Source organism: Phocoena sinus, chromosome 14, assembly GCF_008692025.1.
Source record: "Phocoena sinus isolate mPhoSin1 chromosome 14, mPhoSin1.pri, whole genome shotgun sequence".
Classification (NCBI taxonomy): Eukaryota; Metazoa; Chordata; class Mammalia; order Artiodactyla; family Phocoenidae; genus Phocoena; species Phocoena sinus.
In genome coordinates this window covers 22,911,808-22,936,748 of record NC_045776.1, presented here as the reverse complement: position 1 = coordinate 22,936,748, position 24,941 = coordinate 22,911,808, and the positions used below count along the sequence as shown (strand labels likewise).

The 24,941-nt window shown below is 35.5% G+C and overlaps 1 protein-coding gene across 3 annotated transcripts in view; it reads left to right on the top strand.

Annotated features, from left to right (window-relative positions):
• Window positions 1-24,941, top strand: part of SMAD4 (SMAD family member 4) — a 60,399-nt gene that overhangs the window by 11,106 nt on the left and 24,352 nt on the right. For all 3 annotated transcript variants that reach the window (XR_004353073.1, XM_032653835.1, XM_032653836.1), the window contains exons 2-8: window positions 6,981-7,357; window positions 8,223-8,397; window positions 8,825-8,854; window positions 13,543-13,755; window positions 16,747-16,866; window positions 16,961-17,077; window positions 18,508-18,561. Coding sequence is in view for 2 of the 3 variants with exons in the window: in XM_032653835.1 (XP_032509726.1) it covers window positions 7,109-7,357; window positions 8,223-8,397; window positions 8,825-8,854; window positions 13,543-13,755; window positions 16,747-16,866; window positions 16,961-17,077; window positions 18,508-18,561 (958 nt within the window). In the remaining variant the exon portion in view is untranslated. The remainder of the gene's footprint in view (window positions 1-6,980; window positions 7,358-8,222; window positions 8,398-8,824; window positions 8,855-13,542; window positions 13,756-16,746; window positions 16,867-16,960; window positions 17,078-18,507; window positions 18,562-24,941) is intronic.

The following is a 24,941-nucleotide window of genomic DNA, read 5'->3' as shown; positions in this document are numbered from 1 at the left end:
CCTTTTGCTGACTTCCTGCCTCCCGTTACCCCATCACTGTGGGATGGCTTGTTCTATTACAGCGATTTTATCTAATACCTGTGTGTTGGAGACTTTTAAGTAACCCTAACTTCTCTAATGAGCTCTTCAAACTCAGCATATTTAAAGCTGAATTTGTTACTTAATCTCTTTTAAATCTTTTTCTTCTTTCTTTATCATTCTGTTAACCTATCTAGGAAATAGGCCATCTTTTGACTCTCTTCTTTTTACTCCTTATACTTAGTTGACTAAAATATCTAGTCTGTTCTACCTAGAAACGTCTTACTGGTTCCCCTTTTGTTTCCATTGCCCATGCCCCTAATCTAGGCCCTGTTACTCTTCTGATCTGATCTGTCTCTTGACTGGTTTTCTGTTCCTCTTTGCAAAGCTCTTCTCCATGCTCTCACTATAGTTTTCTTTCTAATACAGATCTAATGCTGTTATTCCTCCCCCTCTCTACCAGAAACCTGCTCTAGACAAAACATCTGCACTCTTGTCCCTCTGCTTTTTCCTATGATTTTCCTTCAGCCTGGGAAATTCTTATTCACATGTGGTAGTTGTAAGTACTCTCCCGTCCATATTCTGATGGCTCTCTTCTGGCACGTTAATATTTACTTCTCTGTGTCCCTCCCCCACCTTGAAATTAGGCATGGTCCTGGGTTCTTAGCTTGGGCACTAGTGACATTTGGGGCCAGATCATCCTTTGTTGGAGGGGCTGTCCTGTATGTTGTAGGATGTTTAGCAGCGGCCCTGGCCTCCACCCACTAGATACCGGTGTACTGCTCTGCCTTCCACCTCCCCCTTCCAGTTGTGGCAGTCAGCATTGTCTCTAGACATTGCCAAATGTCCCTGGAGGGACAGAGTTGCCCTGGTTGAGAACCACTGGCATGGCCGTGTGACTTGGTCCATCCATTGTGAACAGAAGTGATAGTCAACGTTTAAAAGCCAGTGCATGAGTTACCTATCTTTTCCCCTGCCATTTAAGGACATATGTAGAAATGGAGACTTTGTTAGCCTAATCCATGAGAGATGACAATGAGCAGTGATGGACAGTGCTGTTATGGGCATGTATCTGTGATTGACATATAGTTTATGCAGAAAACAAATCTTTGTTTTAGGCTACTGATATTTGGGAGTTGGTTGTCACTGTGACATAGACTAGCTTAGCCTGTTACATCATGCTAAGACTTAGCTTACCTGTGGATTTTCCATGCATTCCTATTTCCAGGTCACTTTAATTCCTACCTCTTTTAGGCATCTGTTACTTAGTGTAATGATATGTTGGATCGTCTGGATCAGTGGTTCTCAGTGGAGTAAGTACTGCCTCTTTAAGAGATGTTGTGGAAGTTACTGGGAGGGGCTTTGGTGGGGGGGGGGGGGGCCCGGCTAGGGATGCCATCCTGCACGTGAGAGACTGTGAAGAATTTTTTGCATACCACAACACTTTTAAATGCCCAGAATATTCATGTAGGAGGAAAACGTATAATTAGCCTAGAACCTAACTCCATGTTAATATATATTCAGTTTTTGGGAATTAAGTTTCTCTTAATTCATTTCTTTTTAATTTTTTTTAATTATTATTATTTATTTTATTTTATTTTTTGTGGTACGCGGGCCTCTCACTGTTGTGGCCCCTCCCGTTGCAGAGCACAGGCTCTGGACACACAGGCTCAGCGGCCATGGCTCATGGGCCCAGCCGGTCCGTGGCATGTTGGATCTTCCCGGACCGGGGCACGAACCCGTGTCCCCTGCATCGGCAGGCGGACTCTCAACCACTGCACCACCAGGGAAGCCCTGTTTGTTTTTTAAATTAATTTTTATTGGCGTATAGGTGATTTACAATGTTGTATTAGTTTCTTCTGTACAGCAAAGTGAATCAGTTATACATATACATATATCCACTCTTTTTTAGATTCTTTTCCCATATAGGTCATTACAGAGTACTGAATAGAGTTTCCTGTGCTATACAATAGGTTCTTATTAGTTATCTATTTTATATATGTATAGTAGTGTGTACATGTCAATCCCATTAATTCAGTTTAATTGAAGTTTTTTTTGTTTGGCACTTTATTGACAGTTAACTATTTTGGAAAATCCACCTCACCAACTGCAATGCCATTGTGCCAAAACAACACACCTGTCTTGGAAGGTCTGAATTTGTAGTTGTCATGTTTATGGTGATTTACTGTATCAGTTCAGGCATCCAACCTCTTTATTATACTTTCTGATTTTGTTGATATGCCTGAGCATTTTTATTGAAATACACACTTCATTATATATTAATCTTTTCCCCCTTTATATTATAATTAGGGCATTGTTAAAGTTTTTAAAAAGCGTAAATAGGTTAGAACTTTGTTTCCGGAGAGCTAATGGGGTGATATAAATTATTTGTTATTAAAAATGGGGTGGGGCTTCCCTGGTGGCGCAGGGGTTGAGAGTCCGCCTGCCGATTCAGGGGACGCGGGTTCGTGCCTCGGTCCAGGAGGATCCCACGTGCCACAGAGCGGCTGGGCCCGTGAGCCATGGCCACTGAGCCTGCATGTCCGGAGCCTGTGCTCCGCAACGGGAGAGGCCACAACAGTGAGAGGCCCTCGTACCGCAAAAAAAAAAAAAAAAGGGGGTATTCTCAAAAGCAGGGGTCCCCAGCCCCCTGGGCCGCACAGCAGGAGGTAAGTGGCAGGTGAGGGTGGGTAGCTTCATCTGCCGCTCTCCATCGCCTCTCCATCGCACGCATTACAGCCTGAACCATTCCCTCCCCTCCCCCGTGCATGGAAAAATTGTTTTCCACGAAACCGGTCCCTGGTGCCAAAAAGGTTGGGGAGGGCTGCTGGGTAGCGTTGAGAACCACTTTCTGATTATGTGCTACTTGTTTTTTTATCTGTAGTGCTTTGCTCCTAGCGGATACAGTGTTTGCTGAATTGGCCAATTTATGGTCCCCAGATTGCTTTTATATCCTGTTGCATTTGATCACCATAGCCAGTCTATAAACTTGGCAAGGCAGATATTGTTTCCATTTTATAGATAAGAGAACTGAAAGAGATGTTAACTTGCCTAATCATGCTGCTAGAGCTTTGATTAGAATATATAATTTTGTTTATACCAGTCCAGTGCCCTTGTCTACTATCATTCCATACCACTCTTTACAAAATTATAATCTAGAGCTATTTAATGTAGAACAACACCTATATACCCCTGCGGGTATTATTTTTTATACAAGGAACTTTTTTTTTTATTATTACAAGGAACTTTTAAATTATGTTTCAGACACTTGTGGTCATAGGAATATTTCCACTAGTGTTCAAAGAAATGTGCAATTAAAACAGTTTCTGAGAAACTGTTAGGGCCAAAAATAGCTTAAATTTTAGAGATGATAACATCCAACAGGGAGATTGTGATGAAATAGTTACAAACACTTTAATTACGTTATAAATTGGAACAAATCTTTTGGAATATAATATCAGAAAATGATTTCAACGACATAAGCATTTGCATTCTTCAAAATTTGTTGCAAGGAAATGACACCAAATAAAAAAGCTGTAGTCAACTTGCAAGCATTTGCCTGGTATATGAAAGGAACTGTGCACTGTACTAGGAATTTTTAGATGGGAAGGTGTTGCTGTTTTCTTCTAAACTTATAGCAACAGGGTGTGAAACAAATACATAATCAAACAACTATAATATAATGTGTTGTAGTTGGGGTGTGTTTTTAATTTGATGGAGGCATCAGGTAATATACTAGGGTACACAGTAAACACACCAGGGAAGTAATTCTCCTTCAGGATTGTGGGGAGAGGAGACTGTGTTAGGGGAAACTCTTGGAGAAATTGAGACATTTAAGCTGCACTTTGAAGAATGGCTAGGACTTCACCAAGTAGATAAAATAGGACTGGATATTTTAGGCAAAAGAAATAGCCTGAGCATGAATCTGAAAACACATGTAGAAATGCATTCATTTAACAATAAGAAACAGTTATATGTCCTAGGAATTGGGCATATAATGATGACTAAGACGAGTACAGTCCCTGTCCCTGAAAGCTTTTGAAGTCTAGAAATTATAGTTCTGAGATTTCAAACTGGTGATTTTCTTGGGCCAGATGTGAGTTGAAGGTGTGTTTGGTTTGGCGTACACAGTGGTTGTTCTTTCTCCTTCCTTCCTTCCCTTTCCCTACAGGTGTGTTGCCAATACTTATTTTTGACATATAAATAGGCATTGAAGATGTGGCAGCTCAAATGCCACTTCTGCCGGAAGTGAGTAGCAGCTATTCACTTTATTTATTTATATGGCTGTGCCGGGTCTTAGTTGTGGCATTTGGGATCTTTTTTAGTTGTGGCATGTGGGATCTAGTTCCCCTGACCAGGAATTGAACCCGGGCCCCCTGCATTGATTTTTTTGTCAAATTTTCTTTGACAAATTTTAATAAGAGAAAATGCAGAAAAATACATAATGTGTTTTAGGAAAATCTCTTTTTAAAACAATTAAAATAAACATTTTAGTATTCAGAGAGTAGCTGCTTTTTACTAAACATTAATATAGATTTTTCACTTTGTATGCTCTCCTTTTAATCCATGTTCAGAGAGAATTCAAGTAACTTAATTTGTCCCACTGCTTAGTGTGAGAGCTGGGATTCTAATCCAGATCTCTTAACTCCAAAACCTACCAGGCAGGTAATCTTTGGTTATCTGGAAAGTGTACCCTCAGCATGTGGGCAAGTGGTTAAGTATTCAAAGGTATAAGAAAAACTGCTTTTTCTCTGCCTAGGGCAGGCATTTATGTAAAACAGATAACAATAGAGGGGAACACGTGTTAAATAGCAAGTGATATAAATTTAAAGGAAGCCCAAAACTACAGCAGTGTCTGGTAGAATAGAAATTGATAGAAATGACTAAGATAAAGAATCATGTAACTTTGTGAGAGAATGTAGGGGGTAGTCAAAGAAAGAGGTAGGTCAAAGATGATTTACCATGCTTTCCAACGCTGGGTAATTGAGTGGCGTTTAAGCTGTACAAGTAAAGGTCGTCAGAAGAGGAACAGGTTTTGGTAGGGACTGATGAGTTAGTTTCATTAATTTGGTCGTGGAGGGTAGGCTTTTAAAACTCAAGTAAATGGCCGAAGAAAATAAAAGCAAAATAAGCATGGAATGCAACACCATCAACAAACAAATGAAAAACAACCTGGCGTAAGTACAGCCTCCACTCCTGCTTTATCTCGTTTATTCTTAGGCTGATAGCCTTTTCTTATTCCATGTGAGATTTTGAGGTTAGATAAGTTAGTTTGTATTATGAATGTTGAATGGATTTTTAATTAATATTCATTTTCTATATTTTAATTTTTTTGAAAATAATTTACGCTGTTGCTTTTATGGGTAAAATCTTTTGAGGAATTTAGTGGTCTCTCTTTTTTAAAAATAATACCTATTGATATATAATTCACATACTATAAAATTCACTCTTTTAGAGTGTATGATTTGATGGTTTTCACTATAGCGACAGAGTTGTACAACCATCCATTTTAGAACATTTTCATCACTCCCAAAAGAAACTCCATGCCCATTAGCAGTCACTCCTCCTCTCCCCCACCAGCCTTTGGCAACCACTAATTTACTTTTTGTTTTGGTCATTTGCCTGTTCTGAATATTTTATATAAATGGGATTATACAACACGTGGCCTTTTGTGACTGGCTTCTTTCACCTAACATGTTTTCCAGGTTCATCCATGTTGAAGCAAATATCAGTACTTCATTCATTTTTATGACTGGATAATATTGCATTGTATAGACATGCTCATTTATACATCCATCAGTTGAGGGGCATTTGGGTTATATTTACTTTTTGGCTATTATAAGATACTGCTGTGAACATAGGTTTCTGGTAATTTTGGATGGAATTACTAAGGGTGGGATTGCTGGGTTATGTGGTAACTCGGTGTTTAACATTTCGAGGAATTGCCAGACTACTTTCCAAGGTGGCTGTACCATTTTGCAGTCCCACCAGAAACATATGAGGGTTCCATTTTCTCCACTTTCTGGCCAATAGTTTTTTTTTAAAAAAATATTTATTTATTGGCTGTGTTGGGTCTTAGTTGCGGCACGCGGGATCTTTCGTTGCAGTGAGTGGGCTTTTCGTTGTGGCGTGCAGGCTTCTCTCTAGCTGTGACGCGGGTTCCAGAGCGTGTGGTCTCTGTAGTTGTGGCACTTGAGCTCTCTAGTTGTGACGTGCATGCTAAGTTGCCCTGCAGCATGTGGGATCTTGGTTCCCCGACCAGGGATTGAACCGGTGTTCCCTGCATTGCAAGACGGATTCTTAACCACTGGACCACTAGGGAAGTCCCTCGCCAATACTTTTTGTCTATTCTTTTGATTTATCCAACCTAGTGGATGTGAAGTGGTATCTCTTTGTAGTTTCTATTTGCAATTCAGTAATGACTAATGATACTGAGTACCTTTCATGTGCTTATTGGCCATTCTTCTTTGGAGAAATGAGTATTAGAATCCTTTGCCCATTTAAAAATTATTCATCTTTTTATTGTTGTCAGTGGTCTCTTATAACAAAGTTGTGTGCTGTTAACTGATAAACAGTATTTGGTACCAGATGATGGTGAATTTTTCATGTGCAGTGATAGACTTAGGTTTAGCTAGTTGTTGATCAAGAATATTTTAAAGTGCTGGTCTTCATAAGTAATCTTTTTAAGAAGTTGTGTTAAGATTTTACTTTAGGGTGTAGTACAGTCGACAGGACTTGATTGAACATACTTCTATAATAATGAAAAGGCCTAACTTTAACATTTTGGGAATGTCAAAAACAGCAACGTTTTAATTAAGTCATTTAAAATGCTAAGCACCACATTTTAATTACGTCCATTCAGTCTTTGACTTAACTGGAGCAATTCCATCTTTTCCTGAGAAATTGAATCTAGTTTGTGAAATGTGTTCTAATATCTGTCTTTCTCTTTTTTTTTTTTTTAGGTTATCCTGAATACCACATGTCTAATAATTTTCATTGCAACGTTAGCCGTTGTTTTTCACTGCCTCCAAAAGATCAAAATTGCTCCGGAAATTGGAAACGTATTTGATTTAAAAGAAATAACTAACAAATGGACAATATGTCTATTACGAATACACCAACAAGTAATGATGCCTGTCTGAGCATTGTACATAGTTTGATGTGCCATAGACAAGGTGGAGAGAGTGAAACATTTGCAAAAAGAGCAATTGAAAGTTTGGTAAAGAAACTGAAGGAGAAAAAAGATGAATTGGATTCTTTAATAACAGCTATAACTACAAATGGAGCTCACCCTAGCAAATGTGTTACCATACAGAGAACATTGGATGGAAGGCTTCAGGTTAGTCTTGTTCTAGAGGCTTTTCTGTATCTTCGGTAGTGGCAGATTTTTACAAATTCTTTTTTCCTCTTAAGTTACTATGGGAAATCTAATGCTTGCTCCGTCTCTTTAGATATCATAGTACATCCTGTACCAGTACATATTATGGGAATATATGGAAGAATGTATCTTTCATACAACAGAGATATAGCTTAAAAGTTTTTATATGTTTTGACTAAAAAAAAAGTTCTGTGTAGAAAATTTGGAAAATAAAAATCAGAAGAAAAGCCACATCTTTAGTAACTTGGTATTCATCCTTGTATCTTTTTTTTTTTGGTATTATATGCACATTTTAAAAACTGAGTTACACTCAGTTCTTTTATAATTTAGAAATCTGATATTGTATGTTTGGTACTTTTCATATGAAAAGCAATCCAAGAATTCAAGCATACTTTTAACACTTGCGGGGTTAAAAACTTACGTTTACAAATTTTCTTTACCTTTTATTTTCACTGATCAGATTTTTCATATAGAACTACATAATACATCTCCTGTATTTAATAGTTTTAAAGAAACATATAGAAAGCTTATATTGTTAGATTTAAAATTTTTATTTCTAGATTTTAGGCATGGTTTCTTCTTCAAACTTGTACTTTTTTTTGCATTTTTAAAACCTGAGCATAAGCCTTGAAATCATACCTACGTTTATTGCTTTGTGACCATGGCCAAGTAAGTTATTTTGAGCTTTAGTTTTTCTCATTTAAGAAATGGGGATTATAATACTGACTCTGTAGGACTGTAAGGATTAAATGAGAACATATAAAGTGCCTTGTATAACATGTGCTGTATAACTGATGCTCAATAAATGTTCATTTATTTTTCTTAGGTGGCTGGTCGGAAAGGATTTCCTCATGTGATCTATGCCCGTCTCTGGAGGTGGCCTGATCTTCACAAAAACGAATTAAAACATGTTAAATATTGTCAGTATGCATTTGACTTAAAATGTGATAGTGTCTGTGTGAATCCATATCACTATGAACGAGTTGTATCACCTGGAATTGGTAAGTAGACTTTGCTGTTATGCTTAGAAGCACAAAGGGAAAAGATCTCAATAGTGTTTTAATTTTTCTAAGTTAAATTACAGATTTGGAGATAGCCCAGGACTTCAACTAAGGTTAAAGAATCAGACATTTTTAATGAAATACAAATACTTAAATTTGAATTCAGAACAAACTTGTATTTTGACTGCTAAAACTAAGTATGCATAGTTGATATTTTGCCCACTTAGAACATTGTTTTTGAAAAATAAGATGGAAAGCATTTATGCATTGTTAGATAGCATTTATACTACTATTCTTGAATTGAAATTGTTCATGGAATTTTTGAATCCCTGGCTTAAATTTACGTTATGTTATTTTAAATATAATGGAAATTATTTTCATGCTAATGATTAATGTTTTATTTTCTTTTCTCCTTTAAAAATTTAAGATCTCTCAGGATTAACACTGCAGAGTAATGGTAGGTAATTCGTTTCTTGTAACTTTCTCTTTTCTTTTACCCCATCCCCTTTATTCTTTATTGACCCAGAACTAGTTTGTGTGGGTGCTGGTAACATTGACAAGAAAAAAACTTACTGCTTTGGAAATGTAGATTTGGGGGGGGGCATTCATCAGCATTTAAAACTGGATTTAAATAGGCTGTTGGCTCTTTGGCTTTGAACTGCTGTTTATGACCGAAAGTAGTCTAAAAAATATGATAGGGGAACATAAAACATACAAAAGAAGAATAGTTTTTGAATTGGTAAAAACTGGCTATTTTGGAAGAAAATCTCACAGAGCCAGTTTATTTTTTTATTTTTTTGAAAATCCTCAAATATTTATTTTAATTTAAATGGGTATAAATAACCTCTGATAATTTAGAATCATGTGTAATATAGTTTAAAAACACCAAAATTGTCATTTTTCTTCATTTCAGCCCAACTTATTTTTATGAATGGTAATTTTATGAAGGACTTAAAACTGTGTACTATATTAATTTTTTTCAGTCTTGTTACATTTTGAGTAAATAAAACAAGGCTACTTTAAAGTATCTGCCAATCACAGATGTTCTAATCCTATATTTAAAAGGAAAGAGTGTTTTGAGGCGGGGAAATGTAACATATGGGAGGTGTTTTTTGTGTGTAATATTTGAGAACAGAGGTCTGTTAAAACTCTGTTTTTTTAGCTCTGTTTCTTGGAACATGTTAATGAACTGAAATTTCTGTAAGAACTAATTAATTTGCAGAGAAATTCTAATAAAAGAGCCACTGTCATCTTAGTAAGGTGTGCCATTGTTTTGAAGGCAAAGTAGTGGCTCAGCACCTCTTTTGTTGCAGAATCTTAAGAGATGGGTCAGAAATATCTGACATTAAAATTTAGGAAGAGCATGGAAGTCTACTTGTTTTTATTCTCCACTTCTCTTCCATGTCAGTAATAATAAAGGAAGACTCTAGTGCCTTTTCATACTTGTTAAGGGTTAGTTGGTTTCTGAGAACAGTGGGCTGATAAGGGAAGCTGTTGTGGTGGTCTGAGAAGGGTAGCTTTAAGATTGATTGGGTAAAACCCAGTCTCTTCACCACACAGACGTTGATATCATATCACCTCTTTTTGAAAGTAAACACCCTTCAGATTTTCACCATTCTTCATCTGTGTTTTTGGAGAATGAAAGCTTTTAGCTCAGTGGGTGTTAGGGGTTGGGCAGCTGTAGTGATAACTATATCAGAATCTTCCTAGGGGTGTGGTTGTGAGGAGATCTGATTCTGAAGACTCATTACACTGCTTCCTGTCCTAAAATACTGCTGTTAGCAGTACCTGTTATTGATGGGCTTGTATGGGTTGATAGCCCCTTTTAGTTGCTCTAGCCCTATATTCAGCCTTAGGGATCCCCCTGGTGGTGGCTATGTAAAGCTGGCTTCAGTGACTTCTTTCCTCAGAAAACAACAGGTGTTTCCCACAGGGCCTTTTAGATTTGGACAAAGAAATAATATAAGGCCAAGGTAGTTAAAAGTTAAGCAAATGGGATAATTCCTTCACTTTTGAGTTGGGATCTTGGTGGTAATCATTTCCAGCCTGTCTCATCTCTCGTGAAACTTTCCATGACCACATTGACTTGTGTGTTGATTTTAACAAATATTTAATGAGCATGTATTGCCTGGTACTGTGTTAGGTTCCAGGGATGATAAGATAAATAAGGTATGTTTTTTCCCCTTGAGGGAGCTCATAGTCTAGTGGAGGAAAGAAAAGGTAAATAAGACAGTGACAGTACCATCAGACAAGCTGTGACCTGCTTGCTGGTGCTAATAAAGAACAGAGACCTAGGATGAGCTCAGTGTCTTCAGCTTTTCTGTCTGCTATGTGTTCTTTACTCCTCACAGAACATTTTACAATCTCTGTATACACGTATGTCTGCTTTAAGGGTATGGTTAAATCATAATAGCTAACACTTTCTAAGTATTTATTTTGTGTCAAAATAATTTACAAATATTGTGTCATCATTCTCATAATACTCCTACATGGTAGATGGCATTATTTACATTTTATCAGATGTAGAGACTGGTGCCTGGAGGGGTCAAGGAACTTGCCCAAGATTAGACAGCTAGGAGGGGCTGGAGTAATTTAAACAATAGAAAAATATCATAAAAGACTGTAAGCTCTGTGAGGGCAGTGATCTTTCTTTTGTTTACTGTTGTATCCCAAGTGCTAGAACAGTACCTGGAACATAGGTGCTCAATAAATACTTTTTCAGTGAATTAATTTGTTGAATGCTAGTCCATAAAGAGAAATACTTAATAGTTTGGTGTCTGTTTCCTGGACTTTAAAAATATATACTATATGTTTTTTTCAATCTTATTTTTTTGAATAGGCAATACATGGTCCATAAATCAAAATACTATAAAAAGGTATACAGTGAAAAGAAGTGCTCCCACCCCTGTCCCCATTCCCCCCTACCTCAGGTAATCACTTTTTTTAGTTTCTGGTGTTTCCTTCCAGGGTTTATTTGTGCAAAAATACATGTATTATTTCCCTTCTTTCTTACACAAAAAGCGTATTTGTGCACTGTACTGGACCTTGCTTTTTCACTTATATGATTTTTTAAACATGAGTATGATCATAGTGTACAGTGGTGTTTTATAACCTACCTTTTTTCTCTTGGCAAAAGTATATTGCAGACATCTATCCTTGTTGATAGCCAGTTTTACCTAAGAAACTTATGTTTTAAGTTATTTGATTAAAGAGACCTGTAGACTGGTAGAAGTCCCAAACTTACACTTGGGAAGGTTTAACCAACATATTAGGCAAGAAAAAGTTATGAAGCATAACTGTTTAAAAGCAGGATTCAGTTGTTATTTTCAAATCTTTCTTTTTTTTTTTTTTGAGGGGTGTGCTGCGTCATGTGGCTTGTGGAATCTTAGTTCCCGACCAGGGATTGATTGAACCCGGGCCACAGCAGTGAAAGCACCGAGTCCTAACCACTGGACCACCAGGGAATGCCCAGAATTCAGTTGTTATGATTGCCCATTAAGCCAAAACGTCAACTGAAAAGCAGAAATAATGAGTATCAAGTTGACCAGCTATATCCTCAAATCAGTAACTTTCTCCTTATGTACTAGCAATACTGTTATCTTGGTCAAAAGATCCCAGTCGCTATAAACAGCAAAGAACCCTAAAATTTCCAAGAATCCCTAGAGATGTCAGGATCTATGTGCAGAAAATCATAGGACTTTGTTGAAGAGTATATATTTTTTTTTGAAGAGTATAATTTTTAAGAAATTGAATAAATACAGTCATACCCGCTTTATGTCTCAAATGAATTTTTCTTTGCATTTTTATAATTTGGCCAACATTAGTGGTGAGTGGTTAGATCCACTTTTTTTACTGACATATAATGATATGTTAAGCTCCTTTTGGTTATCTCTTTGTTTCCATAGAATTTTCTAAAGAGAAACTCTTTGTAGTGGAATTTATGGGTCTTAAAAATATCAGCATCTTCATTACTTTTGATGCATGAAAAAACCCTTTAAGAGATTGTATGTGGAAGTCTGAACAATAGATTATTATTACCTCTTTGAAATATTCTCAGTTTAATAAAAAAGTAGCTGTGTAACTAGTTAGTATTTATGTGTAATGGATTTTTTCAAAGATTAACATAGAGAAAGATAAGGAGCATTATATGCTGATTCTCAATGGAAAAGAGAATGTCTTTTTGTGGACTGTTAACTGCTCTAAGAAAAGAACCTAGTGTTAGAGTTCAACGGATTATAAAATTCTAGGGTAGTGTTAGTTCAGATGCAGTAAAGCGTTGTTTGCTAAAGATAAAAAGCAAACCCCAAAACTATAGCCTAAAAAGAAATGGGGAGGTTCTGGGCAAGAGAACCATTGATTATTATAAATGCAGCTTCAATTTTCCTTTTTTTCCTCACAACAAAGCCAACTAATTATTCCCTGGTTTGTTCAAGAAAAGGTGTTGTATCAGCTAGAGCCTAGCTTTGCTTATTAAGGTGTAACCACATAGGTGAAAGATGTTGTTTATCGAGTTTTTTCACACTACATATTCATCAAACATCATTATTTGGATTGGGTTTCTAGAAGGAAATTTCAGTTTGACTTACCATTTGGGATTTTTCTGCTCATTCTGATCTTTTAGGGGACATTCAGTATACTTCACTTTCAAATAATATGTTACTAAACAGTAATTCTAGATCTGGAATTGGATAGCTGTCAGATCCCACTCATATTTTTACACCGTGAAATTAGCAAAAAGATTTTAAAAAGTAATTACTTGATCTCAATTTGGTCGTCTTAACTAGGTAAATATTTTCCCCAGCCACTTGATTTTTTGTCTACTTTATTCTATGTATTTAAGGTTTTGATTACTTTTAGATTATTAATCAAGAAACTAAAAATACCTCTTTAGGACCATTGCTGGAGGTTGTTGGAATATGGTCTACCTTCAGATTTCAAGGAGTCAGTCAGATTGAGCTGATGCCACTACCTCTAAATAAATAGCTTTTGCTGATAGGATAGTATGCTTTAAAAATAGTACTGGAAAATTCTGAGTTAGACTGATATACACTATAGTTGATTTAAGGTGTTATATTAGTTATAAGATTTTTTTTTCTGGGAATAGAAGCTTATAACATTTTAAAATATGTTTGCTTTTCTGTATAGCTCCACCTAGTATGTTGGTGAAGGATGAATATGTTCATGACTTTGAGGGACAGCCATCATTATCCACTGAAGGGCATTCAATTCAAACCATCCAGCATCCACCAAGTAATCGTGCATCGACGGAGACCTACAGCACCCCAGCTCTCTTAGCCCCATCTGAGTCTAACGCTACCAGCACCACCAACTTTCCCAACATTCCTGTGGCTTCCACAAGTGAGTTGTAGAGTCAGATGTAGTCAGCAAGATGAATTTTCCTAACCATTATATATTTATAGGTAGCCACTTGGAGGAAACCTCCAAGTAAGTGAAAATTAAAAGTACTCTGGTATCTTTCATAGGTAAACAAGCATTAAATAGGTTTTTGAGTTGTCCTGGAAAAAAATGGTGTTTGTAATTTATTTAAATGTTCTTATGTTGATGTACAGTCACTTGGAATTTAAGTAATGATTTAAATTAATGGTGTAATTTGTACCTTATTACACGCAGAAGTAAGAAGTCTCTTAAGCTTTCAGATCTACTTTAGAGAAATATTTAAGTTACCGACAAGTAGTTTTGAACCAAGAGGTTTATAAAAATCTTTGTTAATGGAATTGCAAGCTTTCCTCTAATCGGTATTTTTATTTTGCTTTATCTGGCAGAATATTACTTTATAATAGTCATCTCAGTCTCCAGTTGTGCAAACTTAGAAAAAGGAATCTTGACAAATTTGTTAGTAACAAACATATAACCCTCAAGATAGATGTTAAGTATTTTAGTCAACTTTGAAATAAAGCTAAATTCTGTGTATCTAACTTTATTTTATTTTTTTTCTAACAAGTCTATTTTCAAAAGATTCTTCCCATTAAAGAGGTACTCACCTTCTCTGCCATGTCATGGAGGCAGAGTGCTATTAGGTTCAGATTTTCTTGGGGCCTGGTCAAGGAAATAATGACCTTATTTTCATAGCCACCAAAGGTTGGACAGTTTTCAACTTGGCAAGTTGAGTGGCCTTTTTTTTGTTTTTAAATTAATCACAGAACAGGATCTTCGCATTTGTATTGTGTTATTTGTACCTGCTTGCTAAGGAGATTGTATCTAAGCCCACATCAGCAGTGAATTGTTGATAGATCTGGACTGATACTTGTTAGTTGATATCAAAGGAAGCATTATTCTGTTTAATATCAGATCAGATTCAGCATAGAAAGTTGATCTTTGGAATAAATGGAGGACTGATTTCTACAATTGAATTTCAAATAAAGTATACCAAATTTCCCCCTCTTTAATTCATTTTACCTCTTCACACAATATCTTTTGGATTTGCTACATGAGATGACAGTCTCACTATAGACAGCATATTCCAAGTGGGCCATATAGGTTAAACACAAACTTGAGAACCTGAACCTTTAACCACTTGCTGCTTCTGTTATCTGTCTACTCTTTATTCACTAATTTGGGAATATAGTTGACAAACAGAGTGGGTAGGGAAGGAGAATAAAAGAAGGTACGTTACAGCCACTTGAGCATAGATTAGTGCCACTTAACCTCTGTTGATACTACCTGGAGGTTGAATTTGCATGCCTTTGTTGATGCTTGCTAAAGTGACTTCATTTTAACTGTTACGTTCCCTGGGGCTGAGTCCTATTCAAATAAAGTGATATGAATGAAATGTGGATAATTTTGTCTTGGTGTTTTTTGGATATATTTTCGCAATGAGTAATGATTACCATAAGTTTTAGAATTTGTTGCAGAATGTTTCCTTAGATCTCAAAAAGTGTATTTATAAAATTAGAAGAAAGAAAAGAAATTGGACTAAAATAGGGGAATTGGAAGACTATGTGAGCTGATTTAGTTGTTTAATTTCATTTTATGTACTTGGAATTGTGTAATGGAAATACTCAGTACAGATAACTGCAGTGGGCTTTATGTTCATTTGGTACCTGAATATCTTCAGGGTTTCTTTCTAAATATCTGTAGTAAATTAAAATAATTTAATTTCTTCTGCATAGTGACAGTTTTTGTAAGATAGCTAAAAGTATGCACCATGTACAGTCGTTAAAAAGCAAGAGTAAAAATTTAATTAACCTTTAAAGATGAAAAAATTTGAGGGGGATGAATAGGATGGGAGGTAGCTGAAAACATCCTCTTAAAAAAAAATAGGGAGTATTGAAGTAGTCTCTTTAGCTTTTAATTTTATAATCTTAGCCTTAAGGAAGAGTTGTAGAGAGGAGAAAGATGTTCCTTTTTCTTCATACTTTGAGCTGTTCATTGCATATTCGAGCAATGGTGTCATTTACTCTCTTCTATCTGATTATACTCCCACATAGATGAGAAAAGATTGAGGTAATGACAGTAACAAATAACAATTATGGAATTTCATTGCTTTCCAAGTGAGATGCACAGTTGACTTAATTAATTCTTGCTTGAAGAAATTAAGCTTTTTCTGTACAAAAAATAAAGCCTTAAAAATGTAAGCAATTTCTTAGAATGGTTTTGAATAGAATAGTTCTCCTGGTATATTACATACAGAGAGAGCAACTAATTTCTTGTGAATCCAGGAGTATGATAGTGTTCTTAGAGGCAATTCTTGATTTTTAAAAGCACATGAAAAAATTTCAAAATAGACTGATTTTTTGTTTTGTTTTGTTTTAACTAGCAGATGCTGTGTTGATTGGACAGTGGAGCTTACCTTTTTTTTTTTTTAACCTTCTCACCTTACCCATCACATTCCATTTAAAATATTTGCCTGCTCTCCTTTTCTTTGATCACCCTCTAGCATTCTGCCATTACTAGTACCCGTGCTGATAATAATGAACTTTCTAGTTTTCAACATTTTCTTGAGCCTGGACTTTTGGAGTCCTAGTCAGAAAGGTCCAGAGCTAGATGGAGTGGCTGGGAGTGAGCTGATGTGCTTCTGAAGAAGTTATTATGATAGGCTAGACCTATAGTGGGGTTTTGCTGGCATTTGAAGAATATTTGTGAAGAAATGGGCCAATAAAATTAGCTAGATATTACTTAAAGGTAGAATAATTTTGAACTTCTTCAAGTTAAGGTTTGCCTTTATAGATGACTCTAGGGTTTTTTTATTATATAGGCCATGGATGAATTCTACTTTTTGCTCATCTTTGTAATTGTGACCATCAGATATAATTGATCCTTCATTTACTGTATAAAACCATAGGATTGCCTCTATAAATGTACCATATTAATGTCTTCTTGTTCCTCTAGGTCAGCCTGCCAGTATACTGGCAGGCAGCCATAGTGAAGGATTGTTGCAGATAGCTTCAGGGCCTCAGCCAGGACAGCAGCAGAATGGATTTACTGGTCAGCCAGCTACTTACCATCATAGTATGTATATGCTTTTTAAAATCTTCTAAGTAGTTGAGAAAAAATAGGCAGAGTTTATAAAAGCAAATTAATCCATGTGGGCCTTAATTTTTAGACAGCACTACCACCTGGACTGGAAGTAGAACTGCACCATACACACCTAATTTGCCTCACCATCAAAACGGCCATCTTCAGCACCACCCGCCTATGCCGCCCCATCCCGGACATTACTGTAAGCTCTTGTTTTTGTTGTAAGGGCCTTTTCTTTTTGAGAACTTTGTTTTCTTTCTATTTTTTTAAAAATGTTTTTACATCTTTTAGTCATCTTACAATTTGGTTTCATTAAATGATTAGTGCTTTTCAGTATTTTTGGTAAACAGTTTTATTTTTCATAGTTATGTTATCATACCTTTGTTTTAGAGGATTGATATTTACAGAATACTTTTATTTCTTTGTTGCTGATATTTCATTAACACCACATTGATTGCCATTCATTTGTTTGTTTGTTTTGTGTATGTTGTTAGATCTCATGTGTATCTGTATATCCACCCTAAGTGTATTGAAACTCCATGAGTGTCAAGATCTCAAGGTTTCTCTCACCACAGAGTTCAGCATACCATAGACACTCAGATGTTGAATCTGTCATTCCTCTACTCTGTGCAGGCTTGATTGGGAGGGATACCCTACTGATAACCATAGCTTGTAGTTTCAGGCAGAACAGGAACATTGTTCATTTGGCCTAGTAAAATCAAGAGTATAAATCTTTCATATATATTAAATCCCTTTTCCTCCATTATAAGATTAATAATACCAAAGAAAACTTGGAAAATACACAGAGGAGTAAATAAGAAAATAAAAGTTATCCAGAATCCTACTACCCAGAGATATCTACTTCTAATACTTTGTCACATTTTTCCTTCCAGTCATATAGTCGGGTATATATATAAATTTGGGGGGAGGAGGACATCAGACTGTGACTATGTTGTTGTACCCTGCTTTTTTACTGTTATGTTACTATTTTTCCATGTCTTAAGAGAATGTAGTTTTTAATGGCTGCCTGGGCCAGCATAGTTGGTTGTTACGGGTTTGGACCCTTAACTGGCTGTGTGACCACTGGCAAATTATTTAACCTCCCTAAGACTTAAGGGTAGTAATAGTAGTATCTGTCTCAGGGATGTTGTAAGAAGTAAATGTAATAATTCATGTGAGGTGTTTAGCACAATGTCTTAACACATAATAATCTCTCAGTTATGTTAGCTACTGTGCCATTTTGTAAATATTCTTAATTTAATAAACGATAAACACTTGTTTTAAAATGGACCTCACAATTTGAATTATTATTATATATTACATTATGAATTGTACTGTATTACATGGATAATTTATAATTACATTAAATTTTGCATGTACAACTATCGTAAATTGTTTAACAGTTGATATACAGCTCTAAAATGTTGGCTATTAAATGGCTACAAAAGTAATTCAAGAGTATTTGCTTATTATAATTATAAAGTAAACTAAGCTTTTACATTCTTAGACATTGCATAAGCTTGATCTAAACAGTTCCTAAGGTATGATAGTTATATTTAAGGTTTATTAAAAGTTTCAGCATTGGAAAACTTTTAATAAATGAAAATGGGATTTTTATTGTCTTTTCTTTAGGGCCGCCAGTTCACAATGAGCTTGCATTCCAGCCTCCCATTTCTAACCATCCTGGTAAGTGTATTTCAAAATTAATTCCTTACATTTAGCTTTTCTTTATGGCAATTGAAACACATACACACAGAGAGATTTTAATATAACTCCAGAGTAACTTAACTTTTCAGATAAGTACAATACTCATTATGGCATTAGTTAATCAACAGTTTATGAGTAACCAATATAAGCACACATAAACTGTCCATATTTGATTTTTTTTAACTGTCTCTGAAAGAAAAGACAAGAACTGCATTTTCGGCTAAAATATAAAGTACCAAAATACCAGTTTTAAGATGCATGTAATACATAAATATGCAGTAGAAGAAACTAGGTTTCAAAATAGAACAGCTGTAAAACTGTAGCTTAAAAAGCCAGGAAGAATCTGAAGTAGATGCTGAACAGAAAAATAATACACCGTATCTGTCTTAGAAGGTAGATTCAGGAATCTCTGGTTAACTGCAATTTAGAAACTATTTGCACTAAATTATGTTCAAAAGAGTAGATGAAATAGCTAAGTAAACTATAGAAATAATAAAAGAGAAAGTTTGGAAATAAAAGAAAATATTGAAGGCTTCTTAACATAAACAGTGGATTTTGATTTGCTTTTCTTCCCTCCGTCCTATCCTATCTGTTTTTCTTAGCTTAGAAAGATGCAGCTATATAATTTCAGTTCATCACCTTAATTTTCCCCCTAGTTCTACAAAAATTTTATTATGGAGAATTTCAACATATACCAAATACAAGTACAGAAATTGTACTCATTCCTCAGTTTCAGCTATTATCAACTAATGGCCAATCTTGTTTCATTTATACCCTCACCTACTTTTCATATCCTTACCTATTATTTTGATGGAAATACTATATAATCATTTGATACATAAATATTTCAGTATATATTTCCATTGAAGATTTTTTAAAAATATAACTACAGTAACCATAATGGTCAATTTAAAGAGTAACTTATAGTTCCTCAAATAGATAAATAATTTTCTTAAACAGTGTTCTGCTATTTATTATTTATGTTGGTTCTAACTTTTCTTCTAGCTGTTAAAGAAAAATAACATTGAGGGTAAGATCTTTATGCTTATAATTCTTCTCATATTTCAGTTTCGGGAATTTGAAGAATTTCTGGATCAAAAGGCCACATTGCTTTAGTGATCACATCAGAGTATGAGAACCAGTTTTATCATGCTCACCAGCAGTAGATGTGATACTTCAATTAACTTTTACTGATTTAGGAGGCAAATATTTGTTTTGATAAGGAGAAAAATGCTGCTGGTGGGACAGAAATATTTTTTAACAATACATATTTACTAGTTACATGTTTACATTTTTTAACATATTTTTTAATCATACATATTACTAGTTAAATTATCCTCTTAAGTGGATTTTCTGTACGTCATTTGCATATTTTTGTGGTTTTAAACATTTTTTGTGGGTCAAGGGGTCTTGCCTTTCTATAAACATTTTTATTAAGAAATGTAATAAACAGAACGTACATAAAACCAGTATACATACAGTCTGATGAATAACATTAAAGCCAAAACATGTGTAACCAACACCCAGACTGAAAATTAAAACTTTGCAGCACCCTCAGAAATTTTCCCTCCCCATGCATTTTGTCTCAGTCAAAAACTTTTCATCTCCTCCTGCAGAGATAACCACTATCCTGCTTTTTATGGATTTAATTTTTTTGCTCTTTGAAAACGATGAATGCATCCCTAAACAATCCAGTAGTTTGGTTTTACTGCTTTTTGAAATTATATAAATGAAATCATTGTATCAGAATCTTAATTCATGTTAATAAGCATATTGTGATAAAAGGGGGAAATCTGGAGTCTTAAGAATGAGAATTTTGCTGGCTTCAAGGCAGCATCATTGACAATCAGTAGTGACCCCTGGCAAATTGGGGGGTGTGGTTCTCAGTGTTCATATGGCTTGGCAGAAGGTGGTCCACAGGAGTAGGGATAATCAGGGCTCTAAAGAAAGATCTACCGTGGATGAATAGTGGAGTGGGGTTGGGAATGGTGGCATTTAGCTAGTTATTTGGACTCCGTTTTGGATTCAGCAGTTGCTTTGGCCTCTTGATGGATGTAGTTCATTCTCATGGTAGAACTCATGTTGAGGCCTAACAGCTCCTGGTGGTTAGGGAATAGCATTCACTAGTTTTGAGGATATGCATCTGTAGGACCCTGCACTGGCATTAAAGCCTCTGTTTTTGAGTAGAACGGGAAGTGACTTAATGGCGAGGATGATACTGAAAGGTCTTTGTCCACGTGGTTGCGGGAGGGGTCAGCTCTGCGCCTGTACCATTAATGGAGTCAGCTTGTTGGAGCCCAGCTGGCTGTGAACTCTCTGCCTGTGAATACGGATGGGCCCCAGAAGAGTTCTACCTCACAGCTGTTCTTCATTTCTCCTCTTGCACTGGTAAGAGAATATGCTGACTGGTCTTCCTAATGGGACAGCTTCCAGTCATAGTGCCCTCCTCCCTACCATTTAATCTCTACTGCTACTCAGTATTTCTTTTAAAATTTGAATCTAGTTATGTTATTTCTCTGTTGAAGAACTTGCACTGACTTCCCTACTTATTGCTTAGCCTATAGGATAAAGTCCAGATTCCTTAGCTGGGCAGAAAAGAATCTCTGATCCGGGACCCTGCATACTTCTCTAGCTTCATCTCTTCATACCTTAACCATCCTGAACTGCTTACCCAAGCTTGCTTGACTATATCATCCCTCTGTACTTTTTTTGTGCATGGTGTTCTCTGCCAGATATGTTATATACTCTGTATTAGTTGTCTGTTGTTTGCTCTGGCTCATAGTCTCTTGAGCTTGCAGTCAAGTTGTTGGCTCAGGCTGCCACCATCTGAAAGCTTTTCTGGGGTTGGAGAATTCACTTTCATGGTGGCTTACCACTTATCTGGCAAGTTAGTGGTATTGTGGGCAGGAAGTTCCAGTTTCTTTCTGCATGGACCTCTCTGCAGAGTTTCTTGAGTGTCTTCACATGGCAGCTTGCTTCCTCCAAAGTTGAGTGATCTAGAGAAAGCAAGACAGAACCTCGGGGTCTTTTAAGACTTAACCTCATAAATCACATCTTCATTTTTTTAAGATCCTATTTTGTAGAGAGGGGACTATACAAGAATGTGAATATCAGGAGGTGAGAATCATTGGGGCCATACCTCACACCCCTACCCTCTTAAGTGTGGTGACCTCTTTTAAAGTCACACCACAGTTGTGAAGAAGCATTCCCTAATCCCTCGTGTCCCCTGTTATCTAGTGCTTTGTAAGTCCTAGCTAGTAGTTTACAAGATCTGCTATCCTTTTTGTTTCATGAACAAATAGAAAAGGAAACCAAAGTAAAAATATTTTGTATTAGGTGTATGGTTAATGCAGCCCTTTAAGGTTTGATTAAGAAATGCTAAAATATTCTACCACTGACTTAGGACTGTATAGATGGGAAATATGCATATCTGAATACGTAAAATATTTTTAATAATTAAAAATCATCAATAATATATAGTATATCTGTTTTGATAAAGTATTTTTGAATATAATTGCATGTATGTCTTAGGAAATATAAGTAATATAAATTGTTGAAAGTGAAAAAACGTTAGTATTGGTCTTTACCTTGGTATAAAAGATTTCAGACAGGACATATACTTGGTGATTTCTAGGCTTTGATAACTAAGTTGAAAAATATTTTTGGAAAAAGTTAATCATTTCATTTTTAATCATTTCTTTTTATGGACTAACACTCTTGCTTTTTTGTAAAGCTGAGATATATTCATTAAATTAAATATTGATTGCAAATTAAAGCGAAGAGTTTCCTCAGCGTCTTTGAGATTGTTTTGGTCACTGATAAATGAATACAGAATTCACAGATTTTCAAATTCAGGTTGTGTTCTAGTACTTTGGAACTAACTACCATTTAAGAGAGTACCTTTATATTTTCATGAGAGATTCTCATAGGGCATCTCATTCAGATATAAATAATAAAAGGAATAATTCATAATGAGTTATTTAGGTGCTTCAACCAAATTTCTAACTTTTTCTTGAATGACTCTTGTTTCAGAAATTAAAGATAATACCTTGGAGACTTACATTTTCTATTATAATTGAATAACAGTTTTTTGATAAAGCTGTGCTTTGTAATATGTTTTCTCATTACAAAAACTATTTAGCTGAGTTTTTATATTAAAAAAAATTCATGTTCTTAACTCGTCTTTCAAAACCTTTCCTCTGGTCCATGATGAGCAAGCAGCCCATAGACTTCATGGGACCAGTTCAACCTCACTAACTTAAGGAACAAGAAACTAAAAATAGCAACGTCAGCAAGCACATAACAATCCCACTCGCTTTCAAGTGAGTTAGGACGTTAAGAAAGCTCTCTTGGAAATGAGTAAATTCTGTCTTGCTGTTGATACTAGTTTTGAGAGGCTGCAGACTTGTCACTTATGTGGCATTTGGTCCTTGGAGCAAAAGAGCACAGAGAGACCTAGAAAGGCTTAATGAGTGTTTCCTGTTACCTTCTCCTGTTTTAAAAATAAGAATGTTCCCTCCTCGTTGTATAACAAATTTAGAGTGCACTCTAAACCTTTAGAACCATTTCTAAACCTTTAGAAAAGGTTTTCACATGGTATTTTGTATCCCAGCACCACTAACTTCTCTGGATTACCTATTAGGTTACCTCTAGCCCTGTCTCTCCTCACAGATAGTAACCCCCTTCCTTCTGCTTTCCTGGGCCTTAATAATCCTTTTAATTAGAAGGTCATTTTTCATCCCTGGTCCGTGGTGCAACTCTGATGTCACTTTCCTTTTATACTCAGCTTGCCAAATGCAGCTTTATGTAACCATCATTGTTGTATGCTGTCTGAAATATTAGGCAAACAAAAACCCCTTTGGTGACTGGGAAATAATAACATAATGTTTAAGTGTAGTTGCAGATGTTGCAATTTATGATGATAAAAGTTATTTTTCTTATTTAAACATGGAGATTATACAGCTCTCCTTTTCCCCCTCAATTGACTCTCAGAAAAAAGATTGCTTGCCATGGAACTTTACTTGTAAATAGTATTCTTCAGTATGAACTAGGAAATGCATGTACTTGGATCTCATTTTTTTAACCAGCGTTGAAAACATTCGTGACTTCAGGATATTATTTGTAACAAAATTTACTGTTTGGGCTGATTGTTAAAGACCTTATTAAAGTGCTGTTACTGTTTATTGCTGCCAAAACATTGGGTAATTGTTATCTTGTCTTAAACAACCTCTTTAGTTTTAGCTTCAACCAGTATACCTGCCTGTTATGTTGGCTGAAGCTTCTTGTCCATAGCATAATGTGATGCCTTTAATAAAGAATTTTACTATAAGGAACAGCTTCATAAATATTTCAAAACTAGCTTAAGAAGGCACTTCAGTATATTGCTAGTTTTCATGTTCTCATGGTAATAAAAATAAAATATTTATTTTTATAAATATTATATTTTATTATTATATATTATTACATATTATATATTATTTTATTATTTATATTTGATTATAAATAAAAATATTTAAAGGAGTGTTTGTGATTAGTTGGTCATTCTGTATGGCAAAACATTTGAATTATTAAGTTTTTGAATCATCCAGTTTTCAGGTGGTCTCTTTTATTAATACTTCATTGGAAAGTCCTTTTTTCCTTGACAACATTTTGAAAAGCAATTAGATACATAGACTTTACAGGATTTTTGTTTTTAATATATTTTAAGCATTAATTATACTTCATTTTAACATCTTTTGGGAGGTTTGAAGAAATGTATTTTTTTATCATTCTATCTTTTTATATTGTTGAAAATTCTAGGTCAGCCAGAGTTCATAAATGGCACAGTGAGATGCAGATAAATAATTGGTTTATCATAGAAAACTTTCAATCTCTAATAAATGGCACTGGCCTTTATTCCCCCCTTATGTCAGACCCCTTTCTGCTCTAGGGCTTTTGCATTTGCTTTCCTCTTGAGCTGTTCATTCACAGTCTCCACATAGATACATGGTCTTTCAGGTCTGACTTTTTTGGGTAGGATGTGCCCCTACTGTCTAGTCTGAAGTACCTTTCCACTCATCTTCTGTCCCATGCCCTGTTTTATTTTCTTCACCGTGTTTATCATTACCTGAGTTGTCTTGTTCATTTATTTGATTACTTGTCTGCCTCTGCACCTCCATGAAAATAGGACAATAGCTGCCTTGTTTACTGCTGTGTGTGCCTACAGTGATTCTTATGTACCCCATAAATACCTGTTATTTAAAAAAGGAAACTCAAATAATTTGCATGTATGTGGGCTCTATGTAATAACTGTATTCACACAAAAATTAGAAATACTTGATCAACGATATTTGCAAACCAAACCTAGTAGTGGCTCTCTT